The sequence below is a fragment of the Macrobrachium rosenbergii genome, chromosome 8 (genome assembly GCF_040412425.1).
Source record: "Macrobrachium rosenbergii isolate ZJJX-2024 chromosome 8, ASM4041242v1, whole genome shotgun sequence".
Taxonomy (NCBI): Eukaryota; Metazoa; Arthropoda; class Malacostraca; order Decapoda; family Palaemonidae; genus Macrobrachium; species Macrobrachium rosenbergii.
This window is the reverse complement of record NC_089748.1, coordinates 83,579,527-83,602,667: the sequence shown is the minus strand read 5'-3', so window position 1 is coordinate 83,602,667 and position 23,141 is coordinate 83,579,527. Positions and strand designations below refer to the sequence as shown.

The following is a 23,141-nucleotide window of genomic DNA, read 5'->3' as shown; positions in this document are numbered from 1 at the left end:
GATTCTTGTCTAACTTAGAAGACCACTTACCCAAAGGATTTGAACAAAAACAATTTACAGCACTGTAGTTGTCATTTTTGACATTGAAAAAGCATACGATACCAATTGGAGGTATGCAATATTAAAAACGTTATATAAAAACAGCATCCGTGGACATTTACAAAAACAGCATCCGTGGACATTTACCTAGGTTTATCCAAAGCTTTCTGACAGATCATACTTTTCAGGTGAGAATTGATGATGTATCGTCAAATACATTTCCACTTGAAAATGGTGTTCCACAAGGAAGCATCCTTAGTGGCACACTGTTTACTTTAGCAATTAGTGATATCAGTAATAATCTCCTTATTGGAATTAAAAGCAAGTTGTATATGGGTGATTTTGCCATACAGTATATTTTTCAGCATCTTGAATGAAACATGCAGACCAGTCATTAATAAAAACATAATAAAATAGATGAATGGGCCTCATCTGTAGGCCTTAAATTTTCTGTTGATAAAACTCAAGCAATCATGTTTTATAGATATGAAAAGTGGAAAAAAGGTGAAGAAATAGTTTTAAAAATCAGAAACCATAGTCTACCAATTGGCCAAACAGTAAAATTTTTAGGATTAGTATTTGACACTCTTTTGAACATAACATACAAGAAATCAAAATGTAAAAGAGCATTAAATCTTATTAAAAATCTCTTGAATACTACTTGGGGAGCTGATAGACATACCCTTACTTTACTGTATAAAGCAACAGTGCTGTCTATCATTGATTATGGAAATGAAATATATGGTTCAGCATCAGATGCAACGCTGAAAACGTTAGACCCAGTTTACAATGAAGGCCTTAGAGTATGTTCAGGAGCCTTTAGATCATCACCTAAGTCATCTTTACAAGTTGAATGTGGTGAACTACCTCTCTCTCTCCGTAGAGAGCTAGTAACAATGAAAAATGCCCTGAGAATTCAGACAAGTGATTCTCCAACAAAAAAATTGTTTAAATTAAGAGATGTATTTATCAACAGTCATCCACCACCTTTCCCTGTTAGAGCTAGAAGATATTTTGAGTTGCTGAATATAAATATACAGTTACCATCAGTAGTAAAATTACCTCCTCGTTGGACTTTGAATAAAATGAGAATTTGCACACACTTAAAATGTTTATCAAAAGTTACTCATATGCCCCAGAACACCATAGACAACATACAATAGAGCATACAAGCTGAAAAGGTCCACATTACCAAATATACACAGATGGATCTAAATCAGAGCACGGAGTGGGATATGCTGCGGTATCCCAAGATAAAACATATCAGTTCTCTCTACTTGATAATGCTTCAGTATTCACAGCAGAGTTGTGTGCATTAGCATCAGCCATAAGAATAATTAAAGAAACCTCATGTAACAATTTTGTGATTTTTAGTGACTAGAAATGCTGTAGAAGCCATTCAGTTACAAACCAACAAATAATATTGTACAACAAATTAAGTTATTACAGTACTCCATAATGTAGAAATATGTTGGATCCCAGCCCATGTAGGCATTAAGGGAAATGAAGAGGTTGATAAAGCAGCCAAAGAAGCAACCCATATGACAAGATCAAATGTAAATATCCCTGTTAATGAGTATGTAACACATAAAAATAGGTATTAAAAGCAATGGCAAATATATGGGATGAAGAACCTGAAAATAATAAATTAAAACAAATAAAACAGTGATTATCAACTTTTGGACATAAATCAATGAGAGAAATTTTGTCAGAATCTTCTACACTTTCAGTCATTTCAGTTTTAACATTTATGAAGAACTGTAATTTATTTGGTAAAATTTAGAAATATAAAAAATAAATAGTGAAAATACAGAAACCCTTAGGGCATTTAAAGAATTAAAAAAAACAAAATTTTAAAATGTTACTTATTCTGAATTTTATTTAATTTTTAAAATTTTTTTAGTATCTGTATGTATTTATTGTGCGTGTGTGTGTTGTAGTGTGGAAGCATGTGACCTTGTGAGTTTTTTAGTTTCATTTCATTCATTCATCACCACAGTGAATGACCTATTTGGTCCCAGTGCTAGGCCAGACCTCTGGCCTAGACCTGGTATTTCTTCAAATCCTTCAGGCCAGCCCTATGAGAGCTGAGATTGAGCTTAATTGTCTGGTTGAACTACTTTAATGATAATAATAATGGTAGACTTTATCAATAACAGTTGTCAGTTTATTGATCTTGGCGCTTGTCGAGAGGGACATCCAGCACCCGTTCTACTATAGATATCCTGATTGAGTTCTGCCAGTATCTTAGGTACTTAAAGCAGTTTTCTGTTACAGCGATGAAAGGTTGCTGCTATACACTGTAGTCAGTTCTTTATCACTGACTGGAGTATCGCTCACGATTTAAATTTTGAAGAGGTTTTCAGTCTTGTGTGTTGTAAATTTCAAATCTTACTATCATGGTTTATGAGGAAATTTGGACATGGTCTGTAAGTTTTTAACATTACCTCAGTTTGAGCCTTTTGATGAGGCATCACTTAAGAACCTGGAAGATACCTTTTCTTTTAGCTCTTGCTGCAGCAGTGTATTAGTGAGCTTTAAGCCCTTTCTTGTATGTGGGCTTTGTTCTAGTGGCAACCTCCCTCTTTTCTTACTTTGCATAGAGAAAAGATGTAGACGTGAAAGCCCTTACCAGATTTGTGATAGCATTTAATTTAACTGCATTGTTAGGCAATGAAGAAGTGGCTTTGTTTTGTCCAGTTAGAACTTTAAGGGTTTACCTCGACAGATTGAAAAGAGGAGTTAAGAATTTATATTGTTAGGAGGCCAAACATTTATGTGTCTAAGAATGCTTAAGTCAATGCACACAGAGTTGATTCCTGAGCTTTTACCATTTTTGAAAATAAGCCTCATGGCTTCCGTACCTTGAGCATGTCTTTATTTCCTTTAAAACTTTTCAATAGGGAATGTTGTCATTGCAGCTCAGGGGAGATGTAACTATTTTTCCTCATATCATTTGCGAAACTTTCAAATTTAGCCTGTGTAAAGCCCTTAGTCATATCGTTACAGCAGAGACGCTTTCTCCTGAACCAAATATGGTAGTAACTTTGCTTTCTATTTTATAGATAGTTTTTAGGAAATCCTGGTACTGTATTGAATTTGGGAGCATGAAGGTACACACTGGTGTATAGGAGCGTACCTTCATATCTGAAGGTGGTAGTTGTCTTTAGTTTTGGGCTTTCGACTCAGGCACAGTAGTCACTAGTACTCTCCGAGATAAGACCTTTTTCACTGTAAGGATCCTCTGATAAATCTCGCTACGAGGGCCTTACACCCTGTTGTGGTTCCAACGTCTGATGACAGGACTTGCCAGTAAGGATCACACAACAGGCAGGAATGTTGAGAAGCTTTTTCCCCCCTTATTAAAGAGTTTTTAGTTCCCTTGGCTGAACACTTGTTTCTCTAACTGCACTAACCGACCATCCTTATTCAGTGTGGTAGTCAGCTAACTTTAACAGTAAGTAAGATTCATAAAAAAAAACATTTCTATGATAAAATTAATTACAGTATTTTTGGATACTTACCTGTTGTTAAAGTGGAAAGCCACCCAGTCTCCCCACAGCTTAGTGGGTGGTCATGAAGAATTCTGACAAGAATGTAAACATTCCATTGCCACCTGGTGGGAAACTGGTGATAACAGACACAGCCCAATCTGGTTAGCCAGTGTTATTTTGTTTTACTTTGAATGCTGATTGCACATAATAGTGTGGAGAGATATAAGCTAATTTTAACAGTAGGTAAGTATCCAAATAATTAATTTTATCATAAAAATTTTCTTAATAGAGAGGCAAGTTATTTTTAAAATAAATTTGATAAAATATCTATTTTTAGCAGGAATTTAGTCAATTTTTCATCTATCAATTAGGTTGCTTTTCATTACAAAATTATCGTTAACCCATTTTTAATTTGTAAGCAACTGTAAATCAGATAGTTATTTCCCGTTGCTTGTGATGTGTACACGAGTATTGCTGAATTTGAAACCACGCAAGCTAGAATGAAAATTCTTGGGAAAATGTTTCATAGAAATGTAAGGTTCAAGAAATAATGCTAGAGATAATTGTTATTCACAATGGATTATATAGTTTTTCTTTCAGAAGTGTGCAGATTATAAAAGGAATGAAACTTACATACTGATGTGTATAACCCTTCTCCAGGTATTATATGTATGGAAATTCAAGTTTGGTTTATAAGATACTGTATTCTTTTGATCTTGTAACAGGTGTGACAGCATAGATAAACTTAAGGCAAAACTCCCTACATTGGAACATGAATTGAGAGATACTGTGAAGTTCAAGGATTTTTATCAATTTACATTTAACTATGCAAGAAATCCAGGTCAGAAAGGACTAGATTTGGACATGGCAGTAGCTTATTGGAATATTGTATTACAAGGAAGATTTCGTCTCCTTAATTTGTGGTGTCAGTTTCTTCAGGTGAGTCCAGTTATTCAGGAGCATTTTAGAACTTTTTTATTCTTTTTATTCTAAGTGACATTTCATATATGGCTCTTAACCCATGCTTTGTGTGTAATACACCTTGAAGCTTCTCAACTGTGGATATAAGTTTTTTCTTGGTCCAAAGATGGACCAAAAAATTTGAAATTATTTTTAAGGATTTTATTTTTTATGTCTTGCCTTAAATATATACATACCGAGGATTAATTTTTGTCCCCAGAAATGAAATTTGTTTTGTTTTCAATGAATCTTGCAGGCTGTTTTGCATTCTAAATAAAGAAGAAGATTGCTTGGCTGACCTGGCTGACTGTCCAGTGTGCCTGTTCCCCACCAGGTGTATCTTGAATGTTTTATCTCTTGTCAGAATTCTTCATGCTGTAGCAGCAGGTAGTTGTTTGTTTTCTTGTTGGTTTGGCTGTTGCCTTATCACAGTATTGTGGCTTTTGTCTTTTGGTGGATGTGATATTTTCAATAGAAGGTTAAGTCACAAATGTTAGGTTTTGTAAAAATAATTACTGTGTAAACAGTTGTCTGGGTCAAGAGTGTGACGTCAAACATAGATGTAAAGAGCATAGGGACTGGTTGAAGGACTTTATGCTTAAATTCCTTAAACATAAGAAAAGAAAGGAATCAGACAAATAAAGGCAACAGCGAAATCAAGAGTTCATCTACTTCTCAAGTGCCTTTGCCTTTGCTTGTCACTCCTTCATATCCAGCTCTCCCCACAGCTCCTTTACGTAGTGTTGAGCCTTCTGTTCCCTCCTTCATTTTAGGAAGAGCATATAGAGAAATTAGAGCAGGATGTGAATCATGTTTTAGGGAATCGGTTCATGTCCCCGCATAGTGCGCATTCATTGTCTTGGCTCCCTTTGAGAGGTAAGGTGTTAGTGCCCTCACTCATCAGTAGCCCAAACTTAGGAATGTCCTGTGATAGTTGGAAGAGTCTGCTGTTCGGGGTGAGGTTGATCTGTGCTCTCAGACATCTTCCTCTCATTTATTGTGCTCATTAAGCATTTGGCTTGTTTGCTGAAGGATTGTTTAGATAAGAGCAGGTCTTCACTTGAATTTTTGGCATCACTGTAGTCAGGTTTTAGCTATAGTGCAGTTAGTGCTGCTGTAGCTAATAGTGTTGAGTAGATATTATTGATAGGGTAATATCTCTGGGTAAGTTGCTATAATTCTAAGGTTCCTTTAACTCAGTTGTTGAACCTTTTTTCTTTTGTTTCTCTTATCATTCTAGTACTTTCTTTCATTCCATTTCTCCTTAAAAAATACACTTTTAAACTCCATCTTCTATATGTTTGGCTGTCAGAAGCTCTTTTCCTTTTGCATCTGCTGTTTTCCCAACCGTCTTCCTGTTTTCTTGTGGTGCCTGGTGGTGTTTCATCATCGCTCAGCTGCCTCTCTCTCTTACTGGTTCAAGTGATTCGAAATGGGTGTGCTCTCTTCCTACTCATGGCATCAGTGGTTTTGTTTGAGGAGTTGGCTGCTTCTGCCTTGACTCCTGCCTTGGTGGAGGATGAGATTGAAATGTAGTAGTTGACTACAGTGTTTAGGCATCTACTGGAACATTGCACGTCTCTTGAATTTAGTATTGGAAAGGGATTTGGCAGAGTCTAGGTTTCTTGCTGTTGAGCATTTCTGCTCCCATTAAATTTTTGAAGAAACCATGACTCTCCTTTGAGTAGAGTGCATATTATGAGGTTTCTCTCATTCTGGCACACAAGGTTTCTTTTAAGAATGATGGCACTTGCTTTCCTTCTTTAACAATGCCTTGATAAGGTGATTTTAGACACTTAGGGGAATTCTTGCATGCATATACATATTCCATTCTGAAAAAAAGGCGAGCAGTTGTGCTCATATCTCTCCAAAGGTTTCATCTTTGCAAAATGTGGTATATATATTTGATTTGACTTTGGATAACAGTCAGGGAAGATAGCTCCATTTAGAATTGAGAGTTTCTGAGATAGTCCTTTTTATGTATTATTTAAGAGACCTGTGCCTTGTCTTTCTTCTTGACCCTCCTGTGAAAATTTGTTCATCCTCCTTGCAGACTTCCTGTTCTGCTTCTAAGCCTTTTCGAAGACCCAGGTCTGGATTCAGCAAGAGTAAAGCTGCTTGCTTTATTAAGAAAAGAAGAAGTTGTTCCTACACAAATAGAAACCTTTGTTCATTACATTAGGATTTAGCTTGCATATGCAAGCTGGAACAGCTTTTAAAACTCACTGACAAGGTAGTTAACTACTAACAGATAGGGGAAACCAGAACCCCTCTCCCAACCTGTCAGTCAGCACTCCACTTTGCTTTTGCTGGCCATCAGTTGTAGACATATTTCTGTGGGTCACTTCTCTGACTTTTTGCCATTTTGCTTACTTTTACACTATCATTTGCAGTTGAGTATTTCTTGATCTTTTGCTTTTTTGCTTGTTCTTTGGTATATGTTGCATGTTTGATATTTGAATTATGGATCAAATCCACATATGTAAGCCTTCTGCTTCAGCACTGAGGAATCCTGTGGCTATTAGGTGCTGTCCTGGAAAGGACAAGTGTTGTAAGAGGTTTTTGTCGGTATTGAAGTTGACCCTCATTCACTGTGCCCATTTCCCAGGAAGCATTTCTGTAATCAGGACAGCCTAAGTTCTAAGTTCAGGAGCCTTCAGAACAGTGGGTGAAGTTTGCAGCTAAGAAGTTAAGGAAGGCTAGGAAGGTGTTATCGGAGGGGAACATTGCGCTCGTGACACCTAAGGAGGTCTTTAGCATGTACCTTCCTATTCAGCATCTCCTTCAAGCAGAAGGTATTTTTCCTCTTGACAGCAAAGATGTCTGGATACCTGCCTAAGCCTTTAGCGGCTGTCTGCCGGGGGAAATGGGTCATCTTCTATGGTGGTGTCATAGATGGGATCCCTCTCCAATCAGAGCTAGTCTTCAGCAGGTAGCAGACTTTCTCATCTTCCTTCAATGAGAGAAGCTCTCTATCTCAGCCACCAAAGGCTACAGGTTTGCCATGGGCCAAGTCGTCTTTGTGGGAGATTTCCATGCTCCCAAGAAGCTTCGAAAGGTCTTGTCCTCCCAGTGAACTCAGGCCCCCTGAGTGGGATGTGACTTGTACAAGACTCTTAAAGAGTTGTCAGGCAAGGATCTGACTTTGAAGAATGTTTTTCTTCTTGCCTGGCGAGAGAGTAGGCGAGCTATTTGGCCTATCTTTTGATGCGAAGCACTCTCTGGGTTTGGGATCAGTTTTGCTCGATCTGTTCTGTATTTCATCATGAAGACTCAGAACTTGTCGGTCCCTGATGCCAGATTCGAGTCCTTCTCAATCCTCTCCCTAGAGGACATTGTAGGTCCAGATGAGATGCTACTGTATTGTATTAGGATGTTGTGGTACTACCTAAAGCGAACTTGGCATCTCAGGCCTGAGTGTTAATGACTCTTTGTTAGTACTGGCAGGGCCAGGAGTGGTGTCCATGAACAATTTTTTTCTGGCTCTGTGAGTTGATCAAGTGAGGGTATGATTCATCCAGTGAGGAGAGCAAGGGTACTGTCTGGACGAGAGATCATGAAGTCAGGCATTGCCCTGACTCTTCCATTCTGGAAGAACTTGTTGGTTCAGCAGATGTTATGTGTGGAGATGTGGTTGAGACAGACCACTTTCACTTCTTGTTACTTGCCAGATGTCTCCCCCAAGTCCTTGGGCACATTTTCCTTGGGTCCTGTGGTGGCTGCTCAGTAAGTTGTTTAGGTAACCCAGCTCCCTTAATGGGGCAAGTAACACCATGTCTAAGGATTTAGTAGGCGACAGAGCAATTGTTTGAGTGACTGGTCCCCCTCTTTCTCTTTCATTTCTCTCTCTCTTAAGACAGAGAGTTGGAGTGCAAGGCAGAGTACTAGCTGGACGGACTTGGCTTCAATCCTTCATTTTTGTTATATGGTACAGGTGATGCAAGTCCCCATTCTCTCTTGGCTAGGAGAGAGGGGGACAGACAATAAAACATAGTCGTTGATTATATTCACCCGTTTTATTTTCTCCAACACTTCCGCTTGGTTCTTCCAGCCTGATCGAGTAATTGCGTACAGACTTGTTACTTGTTGGTGCAGAACTCTAGTAACTGCATATCCCATATGTGCAGTACAGTAGAGGTGCAGGGTCCCTTTTCTTTGCTCCTATCAGACCAGGAAGATGGATATCTGGAGTTCGATGAACCTTTTCGGTTCAGAGGGCACCCAGATTCTTCATACCAATGGTCAAGTCTTCTAATGTAAAGAATGAAGGTTTGTATTTGTGTAGGAACAAATAGAAAATTTTGAAAATAATGTATTTTTTTGTAACATACAAACCTGAAGTTCTTTACATGGATAGCCCACGTCAACCACCCCTCTCACTGATACCTGTACTGTGAGGCAGAGTGCAGACTAACAGGTAGGAGGGGCTTCGATTTTGCTTGTTGGTTGTTAACTACCCTGTCAGTAAGTTTTAATGGCCATTCCAACTTGTATTTGCAAGCTAAATCCTAATTTAAAGAACTTCGGCTTTGTTTGTTAGGAAAATGCTAAAAACTTTAAAGATATTTTTGCTATTTTTCAGCCTTCAGGTTCCAGTAGGCCAATTTCAGGTCTTCTGCACTGTTTGGAAATACTCAGGGACAGAACCCTTGGTGACTCCCCCCGACTTGGGACCACCTTGACATGCTGAGGTGGCTCTTGAACCCCAGGAATTTGTTCCCGGGTTTGAGTCTAAGAGTCCAATATATCATTATATATTTCATTTGATTAATTTTTTTGGAATTTTCCACTTTTGCTAAACTTTATTGGACCTGATAAATAGGTAAAGATATCATAGCTGGATTGGGTTTATACCCAAAGCTAAATAGTGGGAACTGTGGTAGGACCATCAGCTACCTGGTAATCTGAACTATTCTTTAGGGCTGGGCCATGGATTCCAGGGGGATCTTGTTGTGGGGATAGGACTCTCAGCATTCTATCTGGTTTGCCCATAATATGATTAGAGTGGGGATGTTTGTGTTCTTGTAATACCCTCAGTCCTAGCAAGCGGGTTTGGGTTACACTCCTGCCTCTCTGGAGGCTGTATCAGCTATACCTGGTGTGTCGGCTTCTTTGGAGGCTGCACCAGCTATGGCTGACATTCCTTCCTCGGTGGAGGCTGTATTTTCATCATCTGGTGCTTGTCTCCTTGGAGCTTGCACTAGCTGTAAATGGTGCTTCTGATGCTTTGGAGGATGCACCAATGTCTGACCCTCACACCCCTCCTCAGGCAGCGCCAGCTTTGTTTGGTGTTCCTGAGACTGGTAACCCTCTAAAGACGAAGGCAGCCGTGTACAATCGGTCTCCTGGAAAAAAGGAGCAGCAAGGTAGTAAGCTGAAAGCTCTTAAAAGAGGCTCCAATTTAACAGCCTCAAAAGGAAAGTAGAATTCATTCATTTTCTCCAGTAGAACTGTTAGGGATTAAGAGCCAAATGGGAAGAATTAAGGCTGCTCATATCAGAAGTGTCTCCTGTATGTATAGCTTTGCAGGAGATCATGATTGATAAAAATATGTGCCCCAACCCACAAGAGTATACAGCCTATCATTCCACCCATGACTTAAATAATGGAAGCCATAGGGGTGTAGTTTTGTACGTTTGTAATGACACCCCACAAAATCCAGTTAGTATCCAATCTACATTGCAAGTGATAGGTGCAGATCCATTTGCAAAGAAAATATTCAGTATGCTCTCTGTATCTACCACCTAGTAAAGTCTTCCCCATTGATGAATTTAAATCCCTTATTCAACAGTTACCATGTCCCTTTGTTATCCTGGGAGATATGAGTAGTAGAAGCCCTTTTTGAGGTGACATCGTCACCAATCAAAGAGGAAGGTGCCTGTGTTCCATCATAGAGAGTGAAAATGTGGGAATCCTCAACACTAGGGAGTCTACACATTTTCACGTTCAAACAGGCACATTATCACCAATTGATTTATCTGTATCCAGTGATGACTGCCTTATTGACTCTAATTGGAGAGTTATAAATGGCATCTGGTTATTTTGCCCGTACCATTTCGCCATACTATGGAGTCATTTCGCCCACACAATGGAGTGGTTTCACCCACACTGTGGAGTCATTGGTTACAAGTGGCTTCATATTCTGTTTCATTTGTAATTGTCCATACAACCAAAACAATCAGTGTATAATAATAATAATAATAATAATAATAATAATAATAATAATAATGGGACCAGTAGTAGCTTGTAGCTAATTGTGCTTGTCACTACTGTCATCACTGTCACCCATTTTTTTCAGCCAATCGGAAACTAGTACCTAATGCTGGTAAACTAGTTCCCCTCCCTTGTTGGTTATGGAAGGGAACTAGCTTATCAGTGTCAGGCACTAGTTCCTGACTGACTGAGCTTGTGTGTGTGTGTGTGTATGTTTGTGTGCGTGCACGCATTCATGGTTCATTTACCTCACTTGTTTACTGTATGTTTAGGCACTAGTAACTCAGAGAAATGGAAAATTTGTAAAGAACAACTTATGTCACAACCATCCACCATCAACAGGCTCTGCTATTGCCACTAAAGTAACATTACAGGTAAAGAAACTGGCAGCACAAGACCTATTTAAACTAGCGTCTGCTATAGTGGATGATGTTCTTCTACAAGAGATGGGGAATGCACCATGTCCTAGTCTGCCTAAGCCAGAGCACTTGGCAAGAGCAGCAAACAGACAGAGACAAAATTTAAGACCGGCAGAGCCCAAAGACCTGAATTTTGAACTCAATGCAGCTCATATTCCTGGTGACTTTCTTAGAGGTGACGCATCAGTTCGTGAATGCCGCCACTTGATCTTCGCAACAACACAGCAAATAGGACATCCAACCAAGGCGAAGTCATGGTACATTGGTGGCACGTTTAAGCTATGCAGGCACCCATTTATGCAGCTGATGACAGTCGACGCTTTTGTGAGAGCAGAGGACTATGCAAAACAAGTCCCCTTATTGTTTGTCATTGTGTCCAGAAAAAAAAAAAAAAGAGTGATTACCGAAAAGTTTTGCAGGAACTTTTAGCCAGTTTACCAACTGAGCCTTCTGTTCAACACATAACATTTGACTATGAGAAAGCAATTTAGAAAGTCTTGCCTGAAGTTTTGCCTGTGTCAAGGTCAAGGGATGCTTATTCCATTGGACACAGGCCTTATGGAGAAAGGTTAGTCAATTTAATTGCCTACAGACTTTTTATATATTCCTGTCAAATAGTAGTTTTAAAAAAAATGTTACCAGCATAATGTGGCCAGATTTTTTAAAGGAAAAAGTGGGACATTATACATGAATATACACATATACTATACCAGCGGGACAATTTTACCACTTTTGTACAGTACAAGGTCTAATTTCCTTGTCTTGATATAGGTTCAAGAGGTTGGTCTTCAACATGCCGACACACATGATGATGGGGCGTGCAAATACTTGTGTAAAGTGATGGCCCTTCCATTTCTGCCTGAGACAGATATAGTTCCCAAGTTTGAATGTCTCTCTTGCCAAGTTACCATAGCCCAATTACAAACTATAATGCAGTATATTTTAAGAACGTGGCTCCACAGTTGAACATGGCCACCTTCTAGGTGGAGTAATTTCAATCAGTCTGTGCATACCAATAATGACATTGAAAGCTGGCACAATTGACTAAACAAACATGCTGCAGGTAGATGCAACCTCCAGTTTTACCTCCTTGTAAGCTTTCTTCACAAAGGGGCTAAATTGACATCTGTCTACATAAGGCTAGTATCTGAAAAAAAGTACGATGGATCCAGCAGAAAAAGTATAGAGACTTACAGGGTAAAATATTCACTCTTTGGGATGAGCATGTGAGGGGTGAGAGGCCTTCATATCAGCTGCTGAAAGCGTGTGCTCATCTCAGTGGCCCAGTTCGCAGCTGAATCTTGCATGTATATATTTTTTATTAAAAGTTTCTTTTTTGATTCTTTGTCACCACGTTCGTTCTCATCCCACAGACATTCTGGCTTGGGGCATTATTCTTTCTTGTAATAAAAATACATGGTAATGATGGTATATAAATACTCCAACAATGTATAGCAATTGGTGGACATGGCATGGAATGTGTGTGGAGAATGAACTTATCTGTGGGCGAATTGATTCTTATATGTGGGCGAATTGACTCTTATGTGTGGACGAAAAGTGTTGTTGTGTGGGCGAATTGGCACATGGGCGAAATGACTATAAACCTTATAAATAGTAGATTTACCTGCGACCATTTTCCAATAGTGGTGAGTGTAGCCTCAAATCTTCCATCTTCAAGGCTACCTAAGTGGAACATTGGTAAACCCTTTTTGAATACAGTTATGTTCTTGGCTGGTCTTCAATCTATACTTAGGACTTTGGGCATATTTATCTGTTGACCAGTTCCCTGGTGGACTCGTAAATGCCAGGAGACTCATAGAACTATGACGTCAGCTTTCACCAGATACCAGAGGTGAAAATGTGAATATTACCATGTTGACTTTCAAAAAGCGAGAGCTCATTTCCGTATGGAAATTATAAAAGCACGGAAGGAATCTTGGACAATTTTGATATCTCTAAATTCGAAAACACCTGACTTCAGCTTGGAAGAGAGTTGGAAAAATAGCAGGAAAATGTACTCCTTGTCAACCTCCAGTTATCAAGATCAGTGGTTGTGAGGTGGCAGACCCCAGGTTAGTGGCAAATGAGTTTGCTAATCATTTTGCTAATGTTGCAAAGAAAAGCAATGATAGACCCTATTCAGCTCAAAGAAGGCTAATGGAGCAGGTCAAAATTTATTTTAATATATATCAAGAAATGAGCAATACAATGTACCTTTTACTATGAGAGAATTTGAATCAGCCTTGAATAAATGTAATGAATCAGCTCCTGGACTGGATGATATAACATATTCAGTGATTAAGCATATGCCTGAAAATACCAGACTTTTCATATTAAACCGTATTAAAAGAATTTACCAAGAAAATATTTTCCCTAAGCTTTGGAACATGTTAAAATTACTGCCATTCATGAAACCAGGGACAAACCCATTCACCACTGAGAATCATTGTCCTGTTGCATTGACATTGCATTTGTGTAAGACCATGGAAAAAATGGTGAACGCACATTTGATGTGGTACTTGGAACTTGATAAATATCTATCGCCTGCTCAGTGTAGCTTTCAAAGCATGCACTCCACAACTGATGCATTAGTTCGAATGGAATCTTCAATGTGTGAAGCTTTTGCTAACAAGCAGCATCACATCACTGTTTTCTCTGAGCTATAGAAGACTTTTGATACAACATGGAGATACAGCATTTTAAGGGCCCTTTATGAATGTAACTTGAGAAGCAATGTGCCTCTTTTTATCGAGGCATTTTTAAAAAATACGATATTTCAGGTTCAAGTTGGAGCAACAATGTCAGATGTATTCAGTCAAAAAGAAGTACCACAGGGAAGTGTTTCAAGTGTAACCTTGTTTGCTTTAGCAATCAATGGAGTTTCCAAAATAATTACCCTGGATATAACATATACCCTTTTAGTTGATGACCTTTCAATATCGTTTGCAGCAACAAGGATGGCAGTGACTGAACGCTGCCCTCAGCTCTGCATTGATAATGTAGTAAAGTGGGCTGAGATGAGTGGTTTTGGATTTTCTGCTAGTAAAATGGTAACCATGCACTTTTGCCGTGTAAGGGGATTCCATCCTGATCCAGATTTGTTCATACATAGGTAGAGAATTCCATGTGTTGGTGAAACAGGGTTTCTTGGGTTGATTTTTGATAGCAAGCTGACCTGGATTCCACATTTGAAATATATTAAGGCAAAATGCTGGAAAGCAATGAATGTGCTGAAGGTTCTGTCTCACACTTCATGGGGTGCAGACTGAATTCAGATGTTGAGAGTATACAAAGCCTTGGTCTTTTCTAAATTATTTTATGGGTGTGAAGTGTACACGTCAGCAAAGCCAATAGCCTTAAAATGCTCAGTTCAGTTCATCATGGAGGAGCATTTAAATCATCTCCCACCGAGAGCATGCTTTAGAGGCTGGTGAGATGCCTCTAGATCTTCATTACCATCTGCTGGTTTGGAGCTGGTACAGATTTAAGAGGCTCCCAAAGTCTTTAACCAGCATTCATATATTAGAAATGAAAGGCATTGGCAGTTTTATGAAAATCACCCCAAGCATCCTCAACCATTTGCTTTTTAGAGTTAATATTGTTGTCAGGAATTAACCCTTAAACACGAAACCTATTTATAAAAGCGCGTCTCGTATGCGGCGTTCGGGAGCTAAGCGCCAAAGCGGAAAAAGTTTTTTCAAAAAAATTGCAGCACGCTTAGTTTTTAAGATTAAGAGTTCATTTTGGCTCCTTTTTTCTCATTGCCTGAAGTTTAGTATGCAACCATCAGAAATGAAAAAATATCATTATCATATATAAATATTGGAATATATGACAGCAAAAAAAAAAAAACCTGTATATAATTGTATACAAATCATGCTGTAAGCAAAACAGTTAAAACCAATGAGTTAATTTTTTTTAGTTGTATTGTACATTAAATTGCGATGATTTTGGTATATAACAGATTGTAAAACGATTAAAGCAACACAGAGAAAATATTATCACAAAATGATGCATGAATTCGTAACAAGCGGATGTAAAAAAAGTTTTTTCAAAAAATTCACCATAAATCGAAATATTGTGCTAGAGACTTTCCAATTGTTTCAAAATGAAGGAAATTGATTGAATATTACTAGACTGTAAGTTTTTAGCTTACAATTGCATTTTTTACCATTTCGATCGAGTTAAAGTTGACCAAAGGTTGATTTTTTTATTTATCATTATTTATATGAAAATATTTCAAAAATGGTAAAAGCTAAAAAGCATGATTTATTTTTTGTTGTATTCTACATGAAATTGAACGCACATTTTGATGTATAACACTTTATGTAACGAATAATATAAAATGGCAAAAAAATTACGACAAGGTGACTCAAGAAATGCTAGGATTTTTAACGGAGTTCGTCTTGTAGCATGGATGGAAGGAAAAAGTTTTTTTTCAAAAATTCACCATAAATCAAAATATTGTGCCAGAGACTTTCTGTTTGTTGCAAAATGAAGGTAAAGGATTGATTGTTACTAGAATGTAAGAATTTTGGCTTACTACGATTGCGTTTTCGAGCATTTGATCGAGTTAAAGTTGACCGAAGGTTGATTTTTTCTATTTATCGTTATTTATATGAAAATATTTCAAAAATGGTAAAAGCTAAAAGCATGATTTATTTTTTGTTGTATTCTACATGAAATTGCACACATTTTGAAGTATAACACTTTATGTAACGAATAATATAAAAGCAGTGAAAAATTACGACAATGTGACTCAAGAAATGCTAGGATTTTTGCGGGAGCGAAGGAAAAGTTTTTTAAAATTCACCATAAATCGAAATATTGTGCTGGAGACTTTTCCGTTTGTTGCAGAATAAAGGTAAATGATTGATTGTTACTAGAATGTAAGAATTTTGGCTTACGATTGCATTTTTCGAGCATTTCAGTCGAGTCAAAATTGACCGAATGTTAAAAATTTTGTCAGTTATTGTGATTTAAATGAAAATATTTCAAAACTGTTAAAAGCTAAAAGAATTATTTATTTTTGTTGTATTCTACATGAAATTGCGCACATTTTGATGTATAACACTTTATGTAACGAATAATATAAAACGGCAAAAAAAATTACGACAAGGTGACTCAAGAAATGCCAGGATTTTCAGCGAAGGAAAAAGTTTTTTCAAAAATTTACGGATGCCCATCAGGACACCCGATGCTTCCTAGGGGTCGTAAAAGGCACGGATGTGGTCCTTGGTCACACCTTCGATCACGGGCGAACAACACGGCGCTGAGCTGGGTCACTTTGGCTGCTGGGTCCTTCTCCAGCATCCTAGTCTAAAACTTCGTCTCACACGCTCACTACCCGACAGGCGGTATGTGCCTTTTCACGGTCCTGGCGTCTTTGAGACATCTCTGCAAACGTCCTGTTGCAGCACAAATACGCAAACACTCGCCAAAGTTCTGCAAAACACGGATGCATAAAAAAATCGCTCGCGCGGTCCAACGCTGATGCTGTCTGGTGCGAGAAGGAGGGAATTGGCGCATGCGCGTCTGGGTGACGCTTATAAACAAAACAACAGCTTGATCCGTGAACTCCAGCATCCCTCAAAGGCGCGTGATTTGAAACCTTCCGCAAACTAGGCCTATAATTATTTTTCCACGAATATTTAAAAAAAAGCATTTTTAGTCGACGTATGGTACGTCCACTTGACATCCAACGGACAATTTTCGTCGATGTATGGTACGTCCATTAGGCGTTTAAGGGTTAACATGCCAAGGATGGAAATTTTACCAGCAAGATATTCAGTTAGCCCCCCACCCCCTGGAACCTTCCAGAGGTAAAATTTTGTAGATTTTCCATTTTACCCAGTCAGAATTGTCCAGTGAGGCCATGAGGTCAGTATTTGTAGAACATTCCTTGCAACATGATAACTCCATTGCAGTTTTCATGGATGCTTAAAGTCAGGTGCTGGTATCGGCTTTGGAGTGGCCTTCCCTGATATTGAGAAGCGGGAGATTGTCATTTGTCGCATCTATTTTTACAGCAGAGCTATATGCAGTATTACAGGCTTTAAAGGAAATTTTAATTCAGGACAGGAATACAGTAGCTCACCAAAATAACGGATTAAAGCGTCCGAGCCTATCCCGCTATAAAAGAAACTCCGGAGTTTCGTTATATATACAATAAACCCCCCGTACTCACGTTCTCAGAATTCGCAGAAAATTCGCCCATTTTCATGACTAAATGCACTTTTTGTGATAAAACTATTAAAATACTCAGGTATATGTATTTTTAGAGAGTTTTTTTGTGTTTGATCTATCAAAATAGGCAGGTATAAGTATTTTTAGAGGGGTTTTAAGTATTCACGGATTTTAGCTATTTGCGGGGGGTGTGGTACGCATCCCCTGTGAATACGGGGGGTTTACTGTATACGTGAATGCGTGTTTTTGCTATAAAGTACAGGTATATTTATACCCTGTACCCCTTAAAATACTGTTAAATGCTTATAACTGCCTATTTTAACAGTTCACTGCCTAATTTGATAGTTCAAACAAAATATATCCGAAAACATCCAAGTCTTCGTATATTAGCAACTAATTAAGTTACTCCTTTATAGGTAAGCATAGTCTTTTCTCTCATAGTACCGTTTTGTTTTCTTTTTTGCAATAAAGTGTATGCTACAGGCAGTCTTTGGCTTATGACGGGGGTTCTGTTCTGATGCTGCGTCGTAAGCCAAAAATCGTCGTAAACTGAAATAATTGTGGAAAAGCGTAAGAATACCTTACTTTTAATCCTTTGAGGATCCTTTGGGTATCTCAGAAATGACATAACCTGCATTTTTATTGAGTTTTATAAAAAACTCTCCAAAATTTTACCATTCTGCTGTTTTGGAGAGAGAGAGAGAGAGAGAGAGAGAGAGAGAGAGAGAGAGAGAGAGAGAGAGAGAACTGTTGCCTCACCACTTATCTACCAGAAAAAGACTTGAATTTCATGGAACTACAGTGCTCCCCCATTTTTACATGGGAATAGTGTAAATTGTTACCCTATTATTACTGTATTAATCTTTGAAGTTATATTATTAATATCATTTCAGTGTCATCTTAAACAGAGAGAGGGAGAGAGACTGTTTATCTCTTTAATCTCTTAAGGAATGTTAATCCATTTCTCTTTACTGCGACGGACAACAATAAAAAATTGTTTTTTCTTTGTCTTCCAAAGATGTACTATTACTTTTATCACGCATTTTTAAAACACTGTGAATGCGCGCGCACACACACACAGTATGCATAACTAAGTATCTATTTATATTTCTGTCCATTTCTCATTCTACCCTTTGGCACACACAATAGAGAGAGAGAGAGAGAGAGGAAGGAAGGGAGAAATTGATCTTCTACCCTTGGTCAGAAATGTCAAGTAATTTTGACGTATTTGACAGTTCCACCCTCCCCCATAGCTTCAAAGCTTTGGGCAAAAGACAGGGTGTGATATTTCTTTGTTTAAAAATTGAAATAGTTTACTTTAAAAATGCATAAATGTTGTAATTACAGTATATTATTATTATTATTATTTAATCTTATCAGTATTTGAAAATTAGTACCTATTATTAGGTAAGTCATTTATTTATCATACAAACATGGTTAGTCCACACCGTCTCTCACGATTTTGTTAAAAAATTCTTGTGCCGTCATTCTCTCTCTCTCTATCTCTTATCTCAGAGAGAGAGAGAGAGAGATAGATAGATAGATAGATAGATAGATAGATAGATAGATACTACTCACCTTCCTTTTAGTGTATGCAAAGCTCTTGTGGTACAAGCTTTGTGGTTGGTTAAAATCCCACCCTTCCTGCCAATAGCATGTCATCAAGGACAGCGAGAGGGGGAGAAGGGGGTTGTTACTAGTTGTTATTGGCTATTTTCAGTCCTTCTGGCCAATAGCGTATTTTCATAGAGAGAGGGGATTACTACGAGCTCTGGTATTGGCTACTGCTAATCCCTCGAGCTGATATTGTGTAGTCATGAAGTTTATGTCAAAGCAACAAAAAATGGTAACATAACCAATGATGGAATTTAACATATTTTTATGCTTGTATACAGTAATAATCCATATTTCTTTGAAGGATATAGGCAGTTGGCCTTACTTAAATCTCAAGAGTGGAATTATGAGAGAGAGAGAGAGATATGGGCAGTTGGCCGTACTTAAATCTCAAAAATTAAATTATTCGTGAATTATTTTTGGGGGGGGGAAGAGATATGGACTTAAATCTTAAAAGAGTGAAATTATTTGTGAATTATTTTGGGGGTGGGGGTGGGCATTGGAGAGAGAGAGAGAGAGAGAGAGGTTGAATGAAGTGATTACATTGGTAAGCAGTTTTGTGATTTCATGGTTTTTTAATTTAAAATTTTATCAATACTTTGCTGTGGTTATTAACCCTTAAACACTGAGCCTCTATTTACAAAAGTGTCTGCCGTATGCTGGCGGGGTTTGGGAGTTAGCGCCGAAGCGGAAAGAAAGTTTTTTTCAAAAAATCATAGCGCGCTTAGTTTTTAAGATTAAGAGTTCATTTTTGGCTCCTTTTTTTCTCATTGCCTGAAGTTTAGTATGCAACCATCAGAAATAAAAAAAATATCATTATCATATATAAATATTGGAATATATGACAATGTAAAAAAAAATTTCATAATTGTATACAAATCGCGCTGTGAGTGAAATGGTTAAAGCTAATGAGCTATTTTTTTTCATTGTATTGTACACTAAATTGCGATGATTTTGGTATATAACAAATTGTAAAACGATCAAAGCAACACAGAGAAAATATTATCACAAAGTGATGCGTGAATTCGTAACGTACGGACGTAAAAAAAAGTTTTTTCAAAAATTCACCATAAATCGAAATGTTGTGCTAGAGACTTTCCATTTGTTGCAAAATGAAGTTAAATGATTGAATATTACTAGAATGTAAGAGTTTTAGCTTACAATTGCATTTTTTTACCATTTCGGTCGAGTCAAAGTTGACCGAAGGTTGAAATTTCAGCACTTATCGTGATTTATATGAAAATATTTCAAAACTGATAAAAGCTACAACCATGAATTATTTTTTATTGTATTCTACATGAAATCGCGCACATTTTCATATATAAAGCTTTATGTAATGCCTAATATAAAACGGTGCAAAAATGACGACAAAGTGACTAAAGAATTTCTGAGATTTTCAGCAGAGCGCGCATGGACATAAGGAAAAAGTTTTTCTTTCAAAAATTCACCATAAATCGAAATATTGTGCTAGAGACTTCCAATTTGTTGCAAAATGAAGGTAAATGATTGAGTATTACTAGAATGTAAGAGTTTTAGCTTACAATTGCATTTTTTGACCATTTCGGTCGAGTCAAAGTTGACCGAAGGTTGAAAATTTGGCAGTTACCGTGATTTATATGAAAATATTTCAAAATTGATAAAAGCTACAACCATGAATTATTTTTTGTTGTATTCTACATGACAATGTGCACATTTTCATATATAAAACGTTATGTAACAGCTAATATAAACAGTGCAAAACTTACAACAAAGTGACTAAAGAGTTGCTGAATTTGTAAGAGCCTGACGCCGTCTCTTCCAAACACACGTGTGTTTGTGTGTTCATCGTCCATCGGAGTGGCGAGACGTTTAGCGTCTTCACAAACAGAAACATACACACAGTTTGATACAGAAGATTCTTTGGAACGTTATGAGTACATGATTAGAATGCTTGCATGGCAATGCAAGTAGTGGTGATTGTACATACATCAAGACAATAATGGTTAGGGAGAAACAGACGGAAATATTGTATGGTTGAAATCGCGTTCCTTTAGAGAAAGAAAACGAAATGCTCTTGTTTTCTTGTCCACACCGATGGACGACGAGCACACGAACACACGTTTGGAAGAGACGGCGTCAGGCTCCTACAAGATTTTCAGCAGAGTTAGTGCGGATGTAAGGAAAAAGTTTTTTTCAAAAATTCACCATAATTTGAAATATTGTGCTAGAGACTTCTCGTTTGTTGCAAAATGAAGGTAAGTGATTGAATATTACTAGAATGTAAGAGTTTTAGCTTACAATTGCAATTTTCGACCATTTCGGTTGAGTCAAAGTTGACTGAAGGTTGAAATTTTGGCACTTATCGTGATTTATATGAAAATATGTCAAAATTGATAAAAGCTACAACCATCAGTTATTTTTTTGTATTCTACATGAAATTGCGCACATTTTCATATATAAAACTTTATGTAATGACTAATAGAAAACAGTGCAAAAATTACAACAAAGTGACTAAAGAATTTCTGAGATTTTCAACAGAGTTAGAGCGGACGTAAGGAAAAAGTTTTTTCAAAAATTCACCATAAATCGAAATATTGTGCTAGAGACTTCTCGTTTGTTGCAAAATGAAGGTAAATGATTGATTATTGCTAGAATGTAAGAGTTTTAGCTTACAATTGCATTATTCGACCATTTTCAAAGTCAAAGTTGACCGAAAGGTTGAAATTTTGCACTTATCATGATTTATATGAAAATATGTCAAAATTGATAAAAGCTACAACCATGAATTATTTTTTGTTGTATTCTACATGAAATTGTGCACATTTTCATATATAAAACTTTATGTAAAGGCTAATAGAAAACGGTGCAAAGATTATGACAAAGTGACTAAAGAATTTCTGAGATTTTCAGCAGAGTTATCTGATGCTTTCTTTTGGGATAAGAAAGAAATTTGCGCATGCGCAGCTGGATCACGCTTGTAAACCAAACAATAGCGTGATCCGTGAACTCCCAGCATCCCTCAAGGCGCATGATTTAAAATTTTTCGCAAACAAGGCCTATAAGTATTTTTCCGCGAATATTTAAAAAAACTTTTTGTAGTCGACGTATTTTACGTCCACTTGGCACCCGACAGACAATTTTTGTCGACGTAAAATATGTCCAGTCGGCATTAAAGGGTTAATATTTGAAAATTAGTAAATCACTTTTTTATCATAAAAAATGTATTTAGTGATGAAAGTAAAATAATAATCAGTAATTAGTGAAAAAATCTGCGAATGTGAATTCTCTTCTGTCGTATGCGTTGGACCGAGTCATCTGAAATATTACTGTCAAGAATCATAAGAAAACCTCAATTTTAATCCTTTAGGTGTCTTGAAAACAACGAATCCTGCATTTTTACTGAGTTTTTCATAAAAAAAAAGCCCTCCAAATGTTGACCATTCTGCCAGTTTGGATGCATATTTCTTATGTTCAGATCGGCGTTGTCTGAAATACCATCAAAAATCCTTTGGGTGTCTTGAAAACAACGAATCCTGCATTTTTTATTAAGTTTTACATTTAAAAAAACCCTCCAAATATTGACCAATCTGCCGTTTTGGATGCATATTTCTTCCGTCGGATCTGCATTGTCAGCGTCATAAACTGGGAACGTGCTGTAACCCAGGAAACAATTTTTTGATGAATATACTTGAGGAGAGTCGTAAATTCGGAACTTCATAAGTAAAAGCCTTGTTGTTAATATAAACTTAACATAATTTTTAGAATTGAAAGCAATGTAAATTAATAAAGAAACAGTAACAATAACAAATTTTTACTTAGCTTTACAATAAACATGGGAAATATTTGAGTGAAATAACAAATAAAAAATACCATATATACTCGTGATTTTATCAAGTATCTCATGTACTAACCTCTTTTCCTCCATCTCTTTATCCCATCTTTTAGTTATATAAGTTAAAAAGGTAAAAGAGAATGATAACAGTATTGTTAGTAGCGTTTTACTTGTTGCATAAACATGTACAGCCATAAACAACTGAAGGAGAAACAGCTGTTTTGCTAAGAGGAAACGAATCGGATAACAAAAGCTGTTTTTCTTGCATTTCAACCGTCGTACAATAGTAAGCAATTATCGTAATTATGTTACAAGTGACGTTGAATAAAATAGGACTGATATATTTTTACGTTATACCCTTATTTTCTACGGGGAAAAGATCGGCAAGAAAATATATGCTTTTAC

The 23,141-nt window shown here is 37.2% G+C and overlaps 1 protein-coding gene across 1 annotated transcript in view; it reads left to right on the top strand.

Annotated features, from left to right (window-relative positions):
- SCCRO (defective in cullin neddylation 1 domain containing SCCRO) overlaps positions 1–23,141 on the top strand; it is a 198,014-nt gene that overhangs the window by 153,981 nt on the left and 20,892 nt on the right. The window contains exon 4 of the mRNA XM_067108052.1: positions 4,259–4,472. Within this exon, the coding sequence (XP_066964153.1) occupies positions 4,259–4,472 (214 nt within the window). The remainder of the gene's footprint in view (positions 1–4,258; positions 4,473–23,141) is intronic.